Raw genomic sequence first — 18727 nt, 5'->3', positions numbered from 1 at the left:
TTTAATAAACTGGCAAGAAAGGAAAATCAAGTTTATTTCATTTAGGTGTAAAGAAAAATGCCTCCAAACATCAACTGTCACAGATTCCCACAAATCCCACATAGCCACAGCCGCTGAAAAAGATGTAAAGCTGCCTGTGCAGTATTCATCTTTCCTTGATGTTTTTGATTAAAACAAAGCAGGAGCCTTGCCTCCACACCGACCTTATGACTGCCAAATTGATCTGACTCTCGGTGCTATACTCCCTAGTTGTTGTGTGTATGCCCTGTCTGAACACAAAAATCAATATCTGAGGAACTATTTAGACTAATTTATAGCTAATGGATTTATCCGTCCTTCCAAGTCTCCTGCAGCAGCTCCTCTTTTTTTTGTTCCCAAGGCTAATGGGGATCTTAGGACTTGTATAGATTATAGAGGGTGTTAAACAAAATCACAATAAAGAATAAATATCCATTACCCCTGATCCCTGTCCTGTTGGATCAAGTAAAAAAGGCCAAAATTTACACCAAGTTAGACCTAAGAGGACCTTACCACCTAGTCAGGATCAGAGAAGGCGACGAGTGGAAAACCGCCTTTAAAACTAGATATGGTCTATTTGAATTCACAATCATGCCCTTTGGACTTTGTAATGCTCCAGTGGCATTCCAATTCTTTCTGAATGATGTCCTTAGAGAATATCTAGATCTATTTGCATTAGTTTATATAGATGATATTTTAATCCATTCTGATAACGAAGTCGAACATGTACAACATGTACAAAAAATTCTCACAGCCCTTCAGAAACATCATTTATATTGCAAATTGAGCAAATGTGAATTTCATGTTACCACCTTTGAATTTTTAGGGGTCGTCCTTACCCCTCAAGGCATGGTCATGGCAGAAAGAAAAGTGTAAGCAGTATCCAATTGGCCAATCCCAAAAACCGTTCGAGATGTTCAGTGCTTCCTTGGTTTTGCAAATATCTATCGTAGGTTCATAGACCACTTCTCACAGACAGTGGCGCCAATCACCGAGTTACTACGAAAGAAAGAACCATTTATATGGTCTCTAGAAGCAGACAAGGCTTCCTCAATCTCAAAGGAAGCCTTCTCCACCGACCCAGTCTTGACTCACCCAGATACTGAACATCTATTCATAGTAGAAGCAGATGCTACAGATGTGGCAATTGGTGCAGTGTTATCACAACGCAACAAAGATACCGGTCAGCTACACCCTGTATCTTACAGGTCCCGAAAACTAAACGATGCAGAACAAGATTATGTCATTGCTGAGTAAGAACTCGTAGCAATCCGTGACGCATTTAAAGAGTGGAGACACTATTTACTAGGCGCCAGATACACTATTACAGTATACACAGATCATTGTAATCTCCAGTTCATGAGCTCAGCTAGACTTTTGACTCCTCGACAATAACGATGGATGCTGTTTTTTGCTGAGGTTGATTTTGTGGTAACCTTTCGCCCCGGCAAAGATAATCGCAAAGCGGATGACTTGTCCAGACAAGACTCTACAATGTTATCCACAATCCAGCCCCCATGAGCTATCATTGCTCCAGACAAAATTCTTTGTATCCTCAAGACTGAAGATTTTTTTGAAAGTATTCATAATTCTTTCACAATCGAAAAATGACAGGAATGGGCTCAAGCAATCCCCAAAAGATCAATCAAACAGGCCTACCTTTTTATGATGCATGTTTATTTGTTCCTACTACTAAGTTGCGCAAATTAGTGTTTCATTGGTTGCACGTTATACCTACGACAGGTCATCCAGTTATTACTAAGACACTTGAACTAATCCAACGATATTTTTGGTGGCCTACTTTGACAAAAGACATCAAGCAAATGGTAACTATCTGTGAAGTTTGTGCCCGCACCAACACAAGTCATTCAAATCCAAAAGGATTGTTACATCCTCTCCCTACTCCGCTCTGACCTTGGGAACACATATCAATAGACTTTATTACAGGACTGCCAGTCGTTCAACATCACTCCGTAATTCTTGTAGTGGTAGATAGTCTCACAAAATTTGCACATTTCATTGCTTGCAGGAAATTGCCTACCTCCAGCGATTTGGCAACAATACTTTTAAATCAAGTGGTCCATTATCATGGATTACCAAAAATAATTATTTCCGATCGAGGTTCATAATTTGCCTCTAACTTCTGGAAAACATAGTGCAAAACACTACAAGTTACATCTACATTATCTACCAGCCACCATCCTCAAACAGATGGACAACCGGAGACCCTCAATCAAACATTGAAACAATATTTGCGTGCTTATGCTGAAAAAGCACTTCATTCCTGGGTATCAATGCTTTGGTTAGCTGAACTGGCCTACAATAACTCGTATCATTCTTCTACTGGAGAGACGCCCTTTTTTGGTCTATTTGGTTATCACCCAGATACTTTGCCAATCACAATTCCACAAGAAAGTTCACTTACACCAGCGGTATCAGAAACAATACGACAACTCCATCAAACCCAGAAACAAATCCAGCAACATCTGAACAAAGCAAAAGAAAAGTATAAAAAACATTATGACAAAAAACATTGTGAGGGACCAGAATATAAACCAGGAGATAGAGTGTGGCTTTCCACATGACACATTGACTTCAAGAAAAAACATATGTTTAATCCCAAATATATAGGTCCTTACACAGTTCTTCAACAGATCAATCCAGTGTCTTACAAAATACAGTTACCAAAATCACTACGTATTCATCCCGTGTTTCATACTTCTCTCCTAAAAAGAGCTTGACAGAAAACTCGCTCTCAGCCAAATCCAGTACTGGTACAAGGAGAACTGGAATACGAAGTAAAACAGGTTTTGGATTCAAAATGTAGAGGTTGTACTCTCTGGTATCTAATATCCCGGAAAGGGTACAGTCCAGAGAATGACTTATGGGTCTCAGCATCTGATATTCATGCTCCATGACTAGTGGGGCGTTTTCACCGCCTAAACCCAGACAAACCAGGCCCTAGAGCGCGTTCGGGAAGGAGGAGTACTGTCAACACCAGGACAGTGAGCACTCTACCGGCAACATAATGCAAAGAAACAAACCTTATGTAATGTAATAAGTCATGCATTGTGTGCTGATATTGCATATTAACTTTTTGCATTGCAGGTATTTATCTTGAAATGTCTTTAATACTATTTGCAATGTATTGTTCATTTTCAACCCTTTCCTGCTGCCTGGCTAGGTGTAGCTGGGTGTGGCAGTAGGCGGGGCTTGTGTCTATTTAAGGAACACAGCCCAGCTCCACGTGCTCACTATTCAGAGGTCCCGGTACAGAGCAGCAGCAGTTTCCAGGGCTCCTGTTCCGGAGGCCTACTTGGACATTCCCAGGCCCTGGCCTCATTACCTTGGTGATCCTCAAGCAGGGCGGTAAGGCGGAGTTCGGGTTAGGCCCCCAACTCTGTTTCTTGAGATTTTTCGAGTTTTGGTCTTTGGATTAAATTGCGTAGCGTGTGCGATTGTTTCTTGGCATTTGAATCTTGATGGTCGAATCAGCAGCAATGTGCTGCTTTAATAGCCATTTTTGTGGTGGAAAAAATATTTCATGGATTGACCCAAAACTCTTCCAATCCTAGATTTTTAAGCATCATTCTTACATGGTGAAACCACTGTAAGTTTTGGACTCTAAGCAGAGTTAAAATATCCTTAAGGGATTCTCCATGGGGTTCGAGATGAGAGACTGGCCATAACATATGCCAATAAAGCAAAAGCTTAAGTGCAATTTTCCACAAGATTTTCTTGACAGCCAAATCAAGAAATAACGAGGGCAAAGGGCCACTTTTTTGAAGGTCAAACAATAGTCTAATTAATCTGTTTTCCACAAATGATAAATTATTGCAATTAACATGGCCCCACAGCTCAGCTGCATATAGGGTGGCTCCTAGAGCTTTTACAAGATCAATTTCCAATGCAGATGCAACTATCTTAGAAAATGTTTTGATGCAGGTCACCAGAAATCTTGATGTATAGAAAATCAATGAACATTCTGATTTGTGGCTCTGCATAGATCAGTCCATGGTAGAAGTTGGAAACCTGTTCTATTGGGACTGTTTCAGCTAACAACTTACTTTTATACCTCTTGCTTCTTTCCGGATGGAATACCATAAATTGTATTTTGGAGCTGTTCAATTCTAACCCCTGTTTGCTACAGGAAAAGTTAAAGTAAGCAAACAACTGTTGGATGCCTTTGAGAGATCTGGAAATTAGAAGAGTGTTGTTCGAAACAGCAGAGCTGTTACGACTCTGTCGTCCCATTTCTAGGGGGCGCTGTAAGAGGACTGTCGGAAGCCTGGGAATCACCTTGCACACTTATCTCGAGTCTCTTGATGACTCCCGTTTGTTTCTCTTTTCGCCATGGCATACTTTTGCAGTATTATATTTGCTTCCTGGGACTGCAAATCCCAAAATGCACAGCCTGGTAGTCAGGAAAGCCTAGCTTCTGTTTCCCATTGTTTTCTATGGGAGAATTCCAGTTGCTCCTTTTGACCGGATCCTCTCCTCCAGGACCTGCGAGTTTCTGAAACTACACACACCTGAGACCTCTCCTATGCAGCCCAGTCATGTGATTCCACCTGGGGTTTTCTGCAGCTTGGAACTGGTTAGAAGCAGCCATTTCCTCAAAATTCTTCGTCGCGCATTGGAGTTTGATTCTTTTGTGTTACAGACCCCTTATTGGATGGTGTTCCAGTCTTGTTCCTGTTCTGTTCCAGCTTGAACCTGTTTCCTGTTTTTCTGCCCTGTTCCTGATTGTTCCAGCCAGAGTCTGCTCCCTTTCTCTTAACCTTGTACCTGTTTGTTTCTTTCAGAGCCTGCTCCCTGTTTCTCTGTCCTGTTCCTTCCTTGTTTCAGCCTGAACCTGCTCTCTGTTTCCCAGTCCTGTTTACTGCTTATTCCTACTCCCTGTATTCCAGCCCTTTCCTTGCTTGTTCCAGCCAGAGCCTGCTCTCTGTTTCCCAGTCCGGTCTCTGTTTGTTATAGCCAGACGTTTGCGCCCTGTTTTCCAGTCCTAGTCCTGCCTTAGCTTCAGCCTGAGCCTTTTCCCAGTTCCTGCCTCTACCTCTTAGTGTGTTCCTTCTGTTTCTGTTTCCTCTCTGTATTTGTGTCTGGTAAGTGTTCTATCAGTCTTCACCAGTGTATAAGTGTCCTCTTTTGTACTGAGGTTGGCTTCTGGTTTCCAGGAGGCAATTCCAGCCCCTATCCTTGTCTAGTTTTATATGTTGCCTTTCGTGTCTAACAGTGACAGTGTGCTATTGCTGTTTTTCCAGGAATTGCCACTGTGTTTCCAGCTGGACCCACAAGAGCTTGTCTTGTGTATGTAGGTACTATCCTTGTTTGTGCTCTAGGGTCTATAGACAGAATCACTTCTGCTACCTCCTTTCTATGGGGCTGGCAGGGTGACTATCTGTAAGAGCAAACTGCACAGAGGCATTGACATTCCCTGTCACTGCGGGAGGTTCTGCGCCCCACTCTGTGTACAACTTTAGCGTGTTTGTCCATTAGTAATCCATTTCCTGTTTGTTCACACAAGGGTTGCTCTGCTTTTACTTTCCTGTTTCCTGTGCCTTTCCATAGCTGTCCTTTCCCATGAATGCCTTTAGCTGCTCTTCTGCCCCAGTAGACTACCTCGTCAGGATATTCGGTGACCTCAAGGGGATAGGTTAGTGAATGGATAAACCATTTTGTTGGAAATACTCTCAGACTAATCCTTTAATAATCATAATGGTTTGCGCACTTGTTCTATTTCACTAGCTAAACTGTGCTGAGTGTATGACTTACAAATGATTTCCTGATTAACAAGTTTATTGATGTGTTTTAGTGATTATAAAATAATCAGAGGGGAAACTGTGGTAGCATTTTGCTGAAATAATATTTTTTGTGGATAAATAACAATGATGAACAGTGACTTTTATAATGGATCCAATAAGAAAATGCTAAATTAACATAAAGTTGAAATTAGTTTAATATGACGAATGAAAGCTTGTTTATGCATCTAATTTAGTTGTGTCGCATTTTCATAAAACATCATATTGGGTAACATGGATCCTGTTCTGATACTATTTATCATTCAGTCCTGCTGTTCCCCTCCCATCTTGTACCCCTGCTCATCTTCTCTCCACAGAGTGAATACAAGTTGATGTCATCGAGTTTTTCCAGTGTACATGTATTGCAAATTAACTTTCTAGTGTTCCTAACTTGAACATTTCCCAGGTCCTTATGTTGTAGTACCATTGCAGTAGTGCTTCTATAAACAATCAATGTTGAAATGTTTCATATTATTTGAAAACCTCTGGATAGCAATAACACAGAGTATATTGGATATTTTCTTAGAATGAGTTAGTGCTTATGAACCTAATAGTGACAAAGAAAACTTTGATTTGCAGAATCATTTGTTACTCATCTTATGATGAGATTGCATTTTCTCTAATTCGTTATGTAAGAATTTTGTATAAGAACCTCTTGGTTTGTGGAATGAGCCAGATTTTAGAGCACATCTTTCAGCTAGGGATACTGTCCAATTTCTTTTTGATTCTGCAGTTCATTTGTGAATAATTCTGAACTCTGTATTACTCTGCATTTGAGCCTTCATGGCATTTATTCTGTACTGAATGATTTCGAGATTTTGTTATAAAACCTTTTAACCTTTCTCCTGATCTAGAACTTAGGGCCTGATTTAGATATTGGCAGACGGGTTACTCCATCATAACAGTGATGGATATCCTGTCCGCCAAAATCTAAATCCCATTATGTCCTATGGGATTCAGATTTCAGGAGACGGGATATCTGTCGCTGTTTTGACTGAGTAACCCGTCCAACAATATCTTAAATCAGGCCCTCAGTTATTGAGTGGTCCCAGTTACTTATAATTATTGCTCTGCTAAATTGATAGTATTGTTGGTGTTTTTTAGCACAAGATCAACACGTAGCAGCAGAACCGCCTAAGGTAAAAATTGGGGTGATCTGATTTTTGGGATGCCTTGAATATTGGGGTATGAGGCTCTGCTCCCATACTGGCTAGTGGCAGAATAATTCTTGCTTTTCCCAAAAACTGGGAGAGACTCAACATCATATCAGAATGTATACTAAGACCCTGGATGTCTTTTTTTACTCTTATCACTTGTTAACCTATCAAATTCACACTTTCATGAATAAAATGATTCATCTAATGATGATAAAGAGGGTCTTCCTTATACATTGAACCAACCATTGAGTAGAAATTATCAGAGATCTGATTCTGTCTCAGTTTAATCAACTCCTTACGCACTCCCTGTAAAGAAATTAGAAAACTAGAATTAAAGGAGAAGAATTAGAAGAAGATGATTCTATAGTGCAATGCTTGCACTGTGCTGCCACCACTATGTCCGTCTGTTATGCAAGGGCGATTCAAATCACTTGTACCACAAAGAAGAGGATCAGGGATATTTGCAATCTTCCTTCCTCATTTATAATAATGAGGCTGGAATCAGCTTGTGTCGCTAAGTGACATGTTCTGAATGCTGGGATGGAGTCCTGCAGGGGGCAACCAACCTCCATCCATGCATTTGCAGTAAAAAAATGCCAAATTTATGTTTTGTTTGCAGCCATTGTCCATCTAAGGGGCAAAGGATGCAATGAAATAATAAAATAGCCATTCTATAAATGGCTTGGGGGGGGCCTGGAGCAGTCCCTTGGACCACTGCACCCTGCCCCATTGCCATAGCCCACATTCCCAAAGTGGGTGCAGTCCAGGGCAGCTTCCACATTAGTTGGACTGGCCTATAGGGCAATCAGACAGTGCTTGAAGGGCTAGTCTGAGAGATCAGAATGCGGGCCGGTAATTTGTCTGTGTGTGGGCCTGTTTTATACTCTTCTCAGCCGGTTGTTCTGTGATTTCATTGATATTAAAACAAACATTGCCTACAGCAAGCTGAAATCCATGCAGTCTTCCATACCTTGGATATCACTTATGCAGCAAGTCTTTACAAATTCAAAACTTCCCCACTTTGCAAACAAGAGCCACTTTCTAGCTATCTTATTTACTAATAGGGGACCACTGTTATTTTGGTGCACAGGTCTAATTTTTGTGCCAGTCCGACCCTGGTTTACACTTTGCGAAGACAATGCCACATGCTTGGAGGGATAATATGGATTGTTTGTGACAGTAGTTGCAGTCACAAAGCTTTGATACATGGTATTGTGACTTCTAATAAGGAATATGCCTCTTTCTTGTCCCCCACTTCCACCTGAATTGCAATGACTTACACTTTTCTTTTGATACATTAGATTGTGACTTGTTTTGTTGCAGTCACAAATGCTGAGACTTTGCGATTTGCAGGTTTCGCAGGCACAAATCCATTTAGTACATCAGTTTATTATTTTTCCTGTAACATATGCAGCCCTCAATGTTAGCAACCAAAACTATTAATTAACAAAGTCAAAAAATTACTTCTGCAAGATCACGTGTTTTGCTTGCAAAAAAAATCCATGGATAATTATTTCACCGTTTTTTTCTGCACCTTACGTCTGGCATCCTTCGGTAGGTTTTACTTCAGAAATGCATGAAAGACTTTTTATCGCAATTAAGCATTTTGACGAAAAGTATGGAATGTGAAGTGATGTATGTGTTTGTTTTTACCCCTGATGATTGATCCATAAGCTTCAATGTCAAAGGTTCCATTGATAGGAGGAGATGCAGCCTGGGTTCTTTTAACAGTGATCACTGAATTGCTCGGCCATGTGGAGCCTCGGTACTTTCCAATGTTGTCTCCATCAATTGCATAATCCTTTCAAATAAAAACAGATTAATTCATAAATCAATTTTAGGAAAAACATTATTGTAAAACTATGAATCAAGAAAGCTTTAACGCGGTATCATCATTACACAGTTCACGTACAATGCCATACTTTTGTATTCGCCATTATACCTGTCTCAGCATAGTATTGCTCATTGATTCAGCTATACAGCTCTTCTAATTGTGTATTAATTGGACACTGCATGAGTCATAGAGAATGGAGATGTACCCACTAGAAAACTGTGTTCTTTTAAGGATTTTAAATCAATTGAAAAGACCGATAGTTCCCGAAAAGAATTTACATTGTGTGAGCATTATAAATGTGAATATGTACGACGCAGCATGTTCACAGGACTTCTGAATGCAAATATGATCCATCGAGACCACATCATAATGTGCACTCTTTGAGCTATGGTTATGTCTTTCCAGGAATTCTTCTTTCTCCACCTCCGCGTCGCCACAGTCGATCCAAGCAACTATAGATAATTTTAGATTAACATTGAGCACATGCATCTGTGCTGTAATCAATTTTAGAACAGAACTGGGCACATGCAATGGTAAAATAAGGAGCAAGCTGTATAGGAACTCTCAAGAAATCCACCTCAAATGATACTGTAATAAGCACAAACCTGAGCAAATGCAACTGCCAAGAGTGGTATGTCAAAAACACAGCCGAGTGATGAGATGGTCACGGTATACTGCTTGTCTGCATCTGGTGAGGAAGGCTGGGTCTCATCCACGTGAATGTCATCAATCAAGTGTACAGCTATTCCTCCGCTGACCAATGCTGGAAGTCTTCTCTGTCTAACTGCTAAAGTTACAAAAATATACGAGGAAGTCAAACAGAAGGACTGATGGACGAATATGGCTGATTATCTTCCCTCTGTATAAATATCTATGCAGTGAGACCTCAGAGAAATTCAAACATTTACATCATTAACAAGTCCTATATGGTAAATATTGTGGGCTCAGCCTTCGGTCTAATTTGCCCTTGTGCACGTTTCTCCCAGTGCTTATATTTGTGCATCTGGTTGAAGGTGGTGGACACTTAACATTCATTTTTGGGGACTAGCACTTTTTTTCATTATCAGATAGCGACAGAGTATACATACCGCCGACATAAAGGTCTGCCCATCGGATTTACATGTGGGGAGACCTTGAGTTTGGCTATGGTGCTGACTACTCAGGAGTAAGGTCCGGGGAAGAAATAGCTATATAAGAGGAAGATTTTACTTCTCACTGATAACACGTTACAGTTAAACATATTATTTGCCATTTAGTCCTGTCAAACCAATAGACAGTTAATTTGATTTTACATACATGGAGCTCTATTTTAATTAGCAAGTCCAAGGTGACCACACAAAACTAATCCTGAAGCAGACGTACCATAAGCGTCATTGTCAAGTGCTTTCTTCTAGCTACCTACAGGTGGAAGGAACGGGGTTTGAGGCCACTGATTCACTCAGAGAAAAACTCCAGTGTTCACAGAAATGAATACTCTGTGCTAATGGTACATATTTGCTGTGGAATTTAGGGCTGGGTGGGAGTGCTAAAATATCAACATTTCAGGAAAAACTTGTGTGAAACTCACCACTCTGGTCATCTGTGGTAACAGTCTGTCCAATGTACACCGCATCCACATACAATGGGTGTGCAGCATCGCGTGGTTGCAGATAAATTATATACAAATCATAGTTGGTTCCCTCGGGGTACCGCGTCTGTATAAGATCCAGCAGATTTATGCATGTGTATGACCAGCTGAAAAACAATAAGAACAAAGGAGTTGTTTATAGTAAATACCTAAAAACATTTCTTAGTGCTGCAGGGTAAAAAGAACAGAAAAGATCTGACACCTGATTTATATTTCTTTTTCTGACCTACTCTTTAATTTCTACACTTTAAACTTTCATGTCTGCACAATGTGGCTACCAAAGACATAGGTGTGGATATTCAGCCTTACTACATAAAACCCTTTTTTCAGTGCTTGACACTAATGAAATCCTACCCCCACCGGGAACATCAAAGAATAGGTCATATAACTCTTCAGTCTGACTTTGTAGTGCTCTGCATCACTGTATGCTAAAGCTTTTAACCTAGGTCCTTGGGGATACTTTGTCTATTGAGACATTATCTCTTGAGTTTGCAACTGTTTGAACCATCTGACTCTCATGCATGATTCTGAGGTATCACAGTTTAAAGTTGCAATAGAACTTTCACCATAAAGAAGTGTTCCTCCCACATGTCAAGTGGAACCAGTGGGTTGAGGGGTGCCCTCACCCTCATGACCACCCAGGTAGGCCATCTGAACAGAGTACCTTAAATCCTGGTTGTGGAGTGTTGCGCTGATCTGTGTCGAAGATGCACCATGCAGCCAATGCAATGCAGGGAGATTGCGGTGTAAGGTCCTGTTGCGTCATTGAGGGTCCTGTTGGTGCGGCTTGCATCCAGCAACGGGGATATTGTGTGCAGCATGGTGATGAGTTCAGCATCATCATCGAGGCTGCCGTCAACGTGAGATGGGAGGACGGGGGCTGTAGGCGGTAAGGGCTGCCTGGGGTGATGCTTTGGTTCTGAGAACTTCAGTGGCTGACATGGTTCTTTGCAAAGGGCCCTATCTATGCAGTCACAGCAATCTATCTGTTCTGCTTGGGGATACAATGGCCAGTCGAGGAAATGCATCTGCTCTGCTCAGCGTTGCATCGCTCAGAATACAAGGTGCATGAGTTCTGCTGGCAAGCACCTTAAGCCCGCCTTCAAGGGTCAAAGACTGGGGTGGCACCACTTGGGAGGTCAGAATTGCATATGACAGAGTCTAGATGTACATGCAAGGTGGTTGAAAGCCTGTTATGTCCCTGAGGCATCAGATTAGGAGGTCATCCAACTAGCCCTTGGAGTCACTCTGGGTTCTGGGTTTGAGAGATGCAGGTCCAGTCCGTTTCACCCAGGCAAGATGGCAACTGGTCAGCAGAGCCAGAGGAAAGCAGAGTGCAGCCCAGAGGAGTGGCAGTCAAACAGATTGGCAGTCCTTCAGCAGCACAGCAGTCCTTCTTCCTTGCAGGGTACCCACAGGACCAGAAGTGTACTGAAGTGGTGGTGTCTAAGGTCCTTCTTTTATACACAGTTGTTTCTTTGAAGTGAGGAGAAGCATCTAGAGGCATGCCTTCGAAGTGCACAGATGCCTGCCTTCCCTGCGCTGGCTCCAGACTTACTACAGGGGGTATGCAGCTCTCTGTGTGGGAACAGGACACAGCCTATTCAGGAATACGTGAGGCTGATCCTAGCTTCTCCCTTCCATCCTGCCAGTGATGGCCCACTCAGTCACACCTAAGCTCCCATTGTGTGTGTCTGTCTAGGAGGAATACACAAAGCCCAAATGTCAACTACACCCAGTCATGTGACCAGAGACAGGCTGCAGGCACCAAATGGCTAAGGCAAGACAATGCCAACTTTCTAAAAGTTATATTTTCAGTATTGCAATTTAAAACCTGAATTCACCATAATTTAGGATGTAAAATTAGTATTCTAGAGGCACCAATCTTGAACCAGTAATATCTGCTTCTCATTTGGAAACAACACTTAGAAAATGTAAGAAGGTAATCCCAGTGTTATCTTATAGCAGATATAAAACGTGCAGTAGTGACATAATTAAGAATTTTACACTACCAGGACATGTAAGACCTAAAAGACACCACCATTCCTATGAGTGTCCCGCCAACCTTGCAAGTTTTTGACTGCAACCAGTACAGCCATTTACAAGCTATATGGCTGTGAGAAAGTGGATTATTAGTCTGAGTGGATGGGAGTTCACCATAAGTAATATTGTCACTATTCTTATTAGAGCCAGAAAAGGGTTTGGTAACTCAAACCTGACCTCAAACCTTGGTGGTATTACACAGAGCAGACAAACTTACATTAAGAAAATATGTAAGCCTTTTAAAAGTATAAAAACAGTTCAAATGTCAAAAACACAACACCATGAAAAACCCATTCCAATGTATAAAAACAGAGAAGAATTTAATGAACGAAATGAAACCAAAACAACAGAAATCCAATTGTGGAACGGAATACATTAATTTGTAATATTTCACATGAAAATAGTGCCAAAAAGTGTTAAGCACCAACAGTGGTGCTGGAATAATTTTCAGAATAGTGGTGCTGTGATCAGTGTTGCATCATTGAAGTCATACGTGTTGTGAAAATTCCAAACATCACATAAAGAACAAGTGTAGCAGATAAGCCACACCTATTCAGCAGGCGAGTGGTATGGGCATGTTATGTAGCCGCTGGTACAATTTGGAGCACACTGTTGCAAATGTATTTTTAAAGCATGGTGTGGTAGTGCACTGTTATTAACAGACAGCACATTTTCCATAGAAGTGACCACTAAATTTGTACAGACATGTAGTTTTACTGATAAAACTACATAGGTTGCCAACAACAGATAATGTGCCGGGTTTCAGTGCATATTTATCAATTGTGCTTCGCCAAGTAAAGTGTCTTTACTCTATAAAAATCTTTGTCTCCATCGCACTTCGGAATTATGTTATGAAGTGTGTTTCATTTGTGCTTTCCAAACTGGTGATACATTTTTTTAAAATGTGCACAGTTCATTACAGTTATTTAAGTTTTAAGTGTTACAAAAATGGCCATCCTAGAACCTTTCCTTTCAAACTCCCTCTATGACAGCAAGATTGCCTCACAGTTCACCTTACCAAATCCTTTCATAGTGCAGGGAAAGGAAGATAAACACCCATCTCAATGCTAACAGAATAAGATGTAATTTGTCAGAAGACATGCCCTGACATTTTCCTCTGGGCCATATCTATGTGACAAGATAAACACAACATTTAAAGGCATCTTCGTTGCTCATTTACTTTCTGATCTCCAACTCGGTTATTTTGGGGGTGCTGTAGCACCCCAGGCACCCTTACTTGGTTGCACTTGACTGGTACCTAAGCACATTTTAAGGCCAACCAAAATGGAGAGCGAGTCAGATACAGAAAGCAGGTTTGATTTAGTCAAAAGTTTTACCTTCTGAGTTTGAGTCCAAATTATATTTTGGTGGAGATGCAACTCCGTTGTAATGGTGATGGTGTTCTCTCCTCGCCAACATAATGGTCAGCCTGCCCGATTTACTTTTGGGCGGGCCATAGTTTGACAATGACAGACACTACTCTGTCTCTACTGTGGTCAAACTCCTCCAATGGCATGTAGGAGTAAGGGCCATGAAAGGTTTGGCTGTATGTCCACCCACCTAATTTAGATGGGTGTGTACATTCAGCCCTTTTTCAGTGCCAGTCACTGCCAGGAAGATCCTGGCAGTAAGAGCATTGAAAAGTGATCAATGCCCCCTCATCATGAGAGGAAACCTCTAAGATTGGTGGGCATTGCTTTTATATTTTCAAAATTATAATCCAGCTTTCGGATTTTCTTTTTGAAAATGAAAAAAAAGAATAGGTTTGACATACAGTTCCATCATGTTGACTGGCCTGTTTGTCAAACTTACAATGCATTGGCAGGAACTGCTGTCACGGCAGTGCATGTCAATGCTTAAAATGTCTGCAGGGCCAGTGGACATTTCAAAATTTGATGGGCGGCACCTCAGTCAGGGCAACAGAGTAATTTCCACTGTTGACCTGGCGAAGAATGGGCTGCCCAACAAATATTGAATCAGGCCATTAGTCTCTGAAATGGAAGTTAGACATCCTTAGCAGGGTAAGACATCAGGCTGTGGCTGAGAGGGCTCCACAATGTCAGACAGCCATTGACAAGGTCCCGGAGTAGCCATTGAGTTTTGGCAAGAAAGCTCTCATTGGATGAAATTCGCAATTCATGCCCAAGGAAGGTTCCTCATCAGCCGGATACTTTTGGTGCCTTTGCCCGGTGAAGAATTTCTACCTTTGAACTTAGTCACTTTTTGGGAGATCAGATTAATCCAGCAGTGCAAGGCTGGAAGCTGTAACTAAACAGGGTTCCACAAGGCTGGACACCTTACTTACAATGTTCAGCTGAAACAGATTTGCTGCTGCAGAAAAGCTCCTAGCAGGAGCAACCAAAATCTTTGGCTCAATGGCAATGCACCTTCATTGGATTGACCTGGCAGATATCTCCTCTGGAGGTCCTTGGAGCCAAACGTTTTTTCTAGTTCTAGGGTTTTCAGGATGCAGGGGAAGTACACTTTGGCATAGCCAAGGGGCTCTTCAGGAAAAAGGCTTCTAGCAGTTTGCTGTATCCATGTAACAGGAGGTCAGCCAGAATCTTTGTCATGGCTACAGGTTGGAACAGGTCTAAATAACCGGTTCAGTCCTTCTGTCTTCCAGGAGTCCAGCAGTGTCCTGAAGAGTGGGCTCAGGGGTGCCTCATTTATGCCAGTGGGTGGGGGTGACTACTGATTCCTTAGTAGGTTGAAAGTTGTCAGGAGTGCCCATACTCATGCTTGGAGTGCCTCCTGTGTGCCCTATTGCAAACATTACAAAGGTGTCCCTCTTTGCTCAAATCCAACATGGAAAAACCGTTCTCTCCTGTGCAGAGCTCCTGTGCCACCACAAAGCTATAGCCACAGAAATGAGGAACGCTTCTTCTGTAGTCACTCTAAACCATTTCTTGGGGTATCTACTCTACCCCTCGCAGTGGTGCTTGGCTATCGAGGTGGACAAAAGAGGGCCCTGACCAGGTGTCAGCTAACATTTGCCTGCGACAGGGCATGTTAATTACGTTTCTCTGTATAAACCAGATGGTCCTTTTGCTGGAGAAACAGAACTCCTCCCCACACCCAAGGCCTTTGGCTCAGCACTGGGAGCAAGTTCACACCACATCAAGGGGCTACTCAGCTCCTCAACGACAGTTAGCTGCTCATGCAAATGGGCTTCCAGAGGCTTTAGGCAGGAAAAAATGACTTAATAAAAGTACATTTTCTAAAACATTTATTACAAATCCTACCTTATCAGTGAATTGGTTGTGCAATACATTTTTTTTAAAAGTCCAAGAAAGAACTTTGTAGCTGGTTTCTGTCAGAGCACGGGTGGTGCGCGATCTAAGGCCCGCCCCAACCAAGTTACCTGTGCTATCTTCATTGCCATTGTGTGCTAATACATTATGTGGGAAGGCTAATGAAGCAGCCTGTACTGCCAACTGGTGGTCTCGTTGTTCATTTTCTCATTGATGTGCTTTATTGCTTATTGACTCTACTTATGTGGTGTTATATTATGTGGCTTTATATTGCATGCTACCTTTGTTTATGTGTGAAGCTTGTTGATTATGGAGCTGTTTGTTGTGATTGCACTGCATTTTCTCCTGTCATTTTGGTAGTAGTCGTTAGGAGACTACATTTCCTAGCAAGCAGCACAACTGCCATCTTGGGTGTGACAGTCAGTTTAAAACCGGCCCCGTCCCGGCAACCGATGCTCACTATTCTTTCCGGATTCCTCATGAAGGTGAGCTGGTTTCCTGCTCCGATTTCCGGCCTCCTGTCTGAACGAGGATTATCTAAGCGAGGCGGCAGCTTCCGAAGGACTTCTCCTCTTCGCCTTTATCGCAGCAGCAGTAAACAAGCTCCCGATTTCCTGGGCGTTTCTGTTAATTTTGTCTGGGCACGTTCTTGCACGAGGAAGTTTCATCCCTCATGTACTAATCCAGAACAGGCCGTGTTCTGTACGGTAAGGTTGATTTACCAGTATGTGCACAGTGCATTATCGTGCATTGTCCTGAGTAGGATATTTGTGAGGATCGCTCATTTTGCGCATTGAGATTTTACCAAGGTGAACAATTATTACTATTCATTGCACACTTCCCAGAGGCGCTTGGCATTTCTGCATTTCCGGTTTGTGTGAGTTGGTTTGGGAATCTTTTTGTTCCATACGAGTTTATGAGTGTGAATGCTATACTTATATATGTGAATGAGAGTGTTTCGAGTTCATCTGGAAACTACGGCAATATTATGTGATGGACCAGAACATATGGATGTGAAGACGAGTGTTTGGCATTCTATGAGAACTATGCAAATATTGTTAGTTGAGCCAGAACTTTGACGAACAGTGGTAAAGACACCCCGTTGCAATATTTATATATATCCCTAGAATGCTATGAATCAATAGTGTGAAACATTTGGAATTGTATTATCATATTCCTTTTCAGGTCTGGATTTAAAACTATACATACAGGTTAAAGTGGCAGTCTTGCAGTTATGTTTGCACTGTCACTGTTATGGGTGGAAGAATGGGTGCTGCAGTCCACTAGTGACATTTAACTTAGAGGTGCTGAATGCACTTGGGGCCATATGTGCGAACACATTTCCCCATTGACACAGAATAGGAAAAACCCTTTGCTACATCTGGTCCTTGGTACCATATACTAGGGATGCCACTTAGGAAGACAGATGTTTCTGACATGTTTCAAAGATAGGAGCACATGCACTGGTTAGCTGGTTCCCAGTGTACAGAGTAAAAAACAAATAGTATAAGTCCAAACAATGGGGTGATCATGTAAAAAGAGGCATTTTCCTACAGTGTTCTTAAAGATTAGTACCTCTGGAAGCCTACTTTGGGTCCTAAGCCATCCCGGTACCCATAAATCTTCTAATGAACCACTGACTTTCGGACCACTATGTGTTTTAAAAGGCTACCCTAAGTCATGCCTGGTGCAGGCCCATGTGAGGTGACACAGCAGTAAGTCCCCCACTCCAGGCTTAGAATTAGGGGTGGGGAGCATGCCTCTCACCTGAGGATAGCCAGTGGAAGAGGACCTAACTTACTGTGAGGGTTCCCCTGGTGAAGGTGGGAAAGTGCTGGGCCCAGACTGAGGCCTTCATACACAGAGGTGGAGGCACCTGTAGAGCCATGATGGACCGCCAAGAGATAGCACAGACAAAGTAACAGCCCACAAGCGCTGCACACGCAGAATCAGCTGCCATCCTGCGGGCCCCGTCCACACACTTGTGGCCCTCATGAACATCCTGAAGTCCGGTCATCCAGGCCCCATCTGCAGAGTCCCCTTGGAGAGCGGGGTACCAGTGAGCCACAAGACCTTCCCACCAGGTCATATCTTCTCCCGTTTTGGTCCTTGCAACTTAATCCTGACAAAATCCCTTATACACAGGAGTGTATAGGGGGCTCCACGTGAGAAACTTTGGGGCTCCCTGAGAACCCTCATGGAGATTAAGTAGTCCCCCGGCTCCCAGCCCCCTGGACTAATGGTGATAAGACCCTGTAATTAAAAAGGCATCTGACAAGTGGGGATTTGGTTGAGTACAGTCTCTAAAACTAATTGTCCTCAAGTCTTGGAGGTGTGGGGCCCAACCCCCCCTACCCACAGAATGACTTGAAACCCGGAACACAAGTGTGAGGTTCTAATCTCCACAGAGCCGCAATGGGCCAGCTACATAAGAAGTTAGAAGCCATGCAGAGCTAGCACAGAGGGATCACCTGGTGACTGTGCACCCTGAACTGAGACGGGCTGGCACAAGGAGGCACCCCTGTTAAGGTGCAGCTGAACGGGGCCTTGGGTGGAGGCTTTCTGTGGAACCTGGACTCTGGTGTATGACTATTGAAGTGACCCATCGAGGGGTGACAGCAGCGCTGCATGCATAACAAGGGATGCACCATTGTGGGTACACACAGAGCGAAAGAAACAGGAGTGCCTACCAGCGTGCAGGGGACAAACCTGACGGATGATGTGCCACTGATGGGGATGCAGAACAGGTGTCTCCAGCCCTGAAAGAATCACGGAACTCCAGCTGAACCGGGAACACCTGCGAGCAAAGGAAGACTCGAAGCCAAGCACAGGGAACACCTTGGCAGTTCTGTTTATAGACTGGTGTGCTGTTAATGAGTTATCAGACACATCCTGGTGATGAGTCATCAATCATGAGGAGTGTGGATGGTACGCTGGTGATGAGTCAGACATATGCGGGTGATGAGTCATCAAAAACGTCTGAAGGAATTCGA

The 18727-nt window shown here is 42.7% G+C and overlaps 1 protein-coding gene across 2 annotated transcripts in view; it reads right to left on the bottom strand.

The window, feature by feature from the left end:
- The window catches only part of LOC138282757 (fibrocystin-L-like), a 735329-nt gene that overhangs the window by 436308 nt on the left and 280294 nt on the right, over positions 1 to 18727 (bottom strand). For both annotated transcript variants that reach the window (XM_069220628.1, XM_069220629.1), the window contains exons 23-25: positions 10378 to 10544; positions 9416 to 9597; positions 8630 to 8777 (exon numbers count right to left, since the gene is read on the bottom strand). In XM_069220628.1, coding sequence (XP_069076729.1) covers positions 8630 to 8777; positions 9416 to 9597; positions 10378 to 10544 — 497 coding nt within the window. The remainder of the gene's footprint in view (positions 1 to 8629; positions 8778 to 9415; positions 9598 to 10377; positions 10545 to 18727) is intronic.

This window comes from Pleurodeles waltl, chromosome 2_2 (genome assembly GCF_031143425.1).
Source record: "Pleurodeles waltl isolate 20211129_DDA chromosome 2_2, aPleWal1.hap1.20221129, whole genome shotgun sequence".
Taxonomy (NCBI): Eukaryota; Metazoa; Chordata; class Amphibia; order Caudata; family Salamandridae; genus Pleurodeles; species Pleurodeles waltl.
Note: the sequence above shows the minus strand (reverse complement) of the source record. Positions and strands in the feature narration are given on the sequence as shown.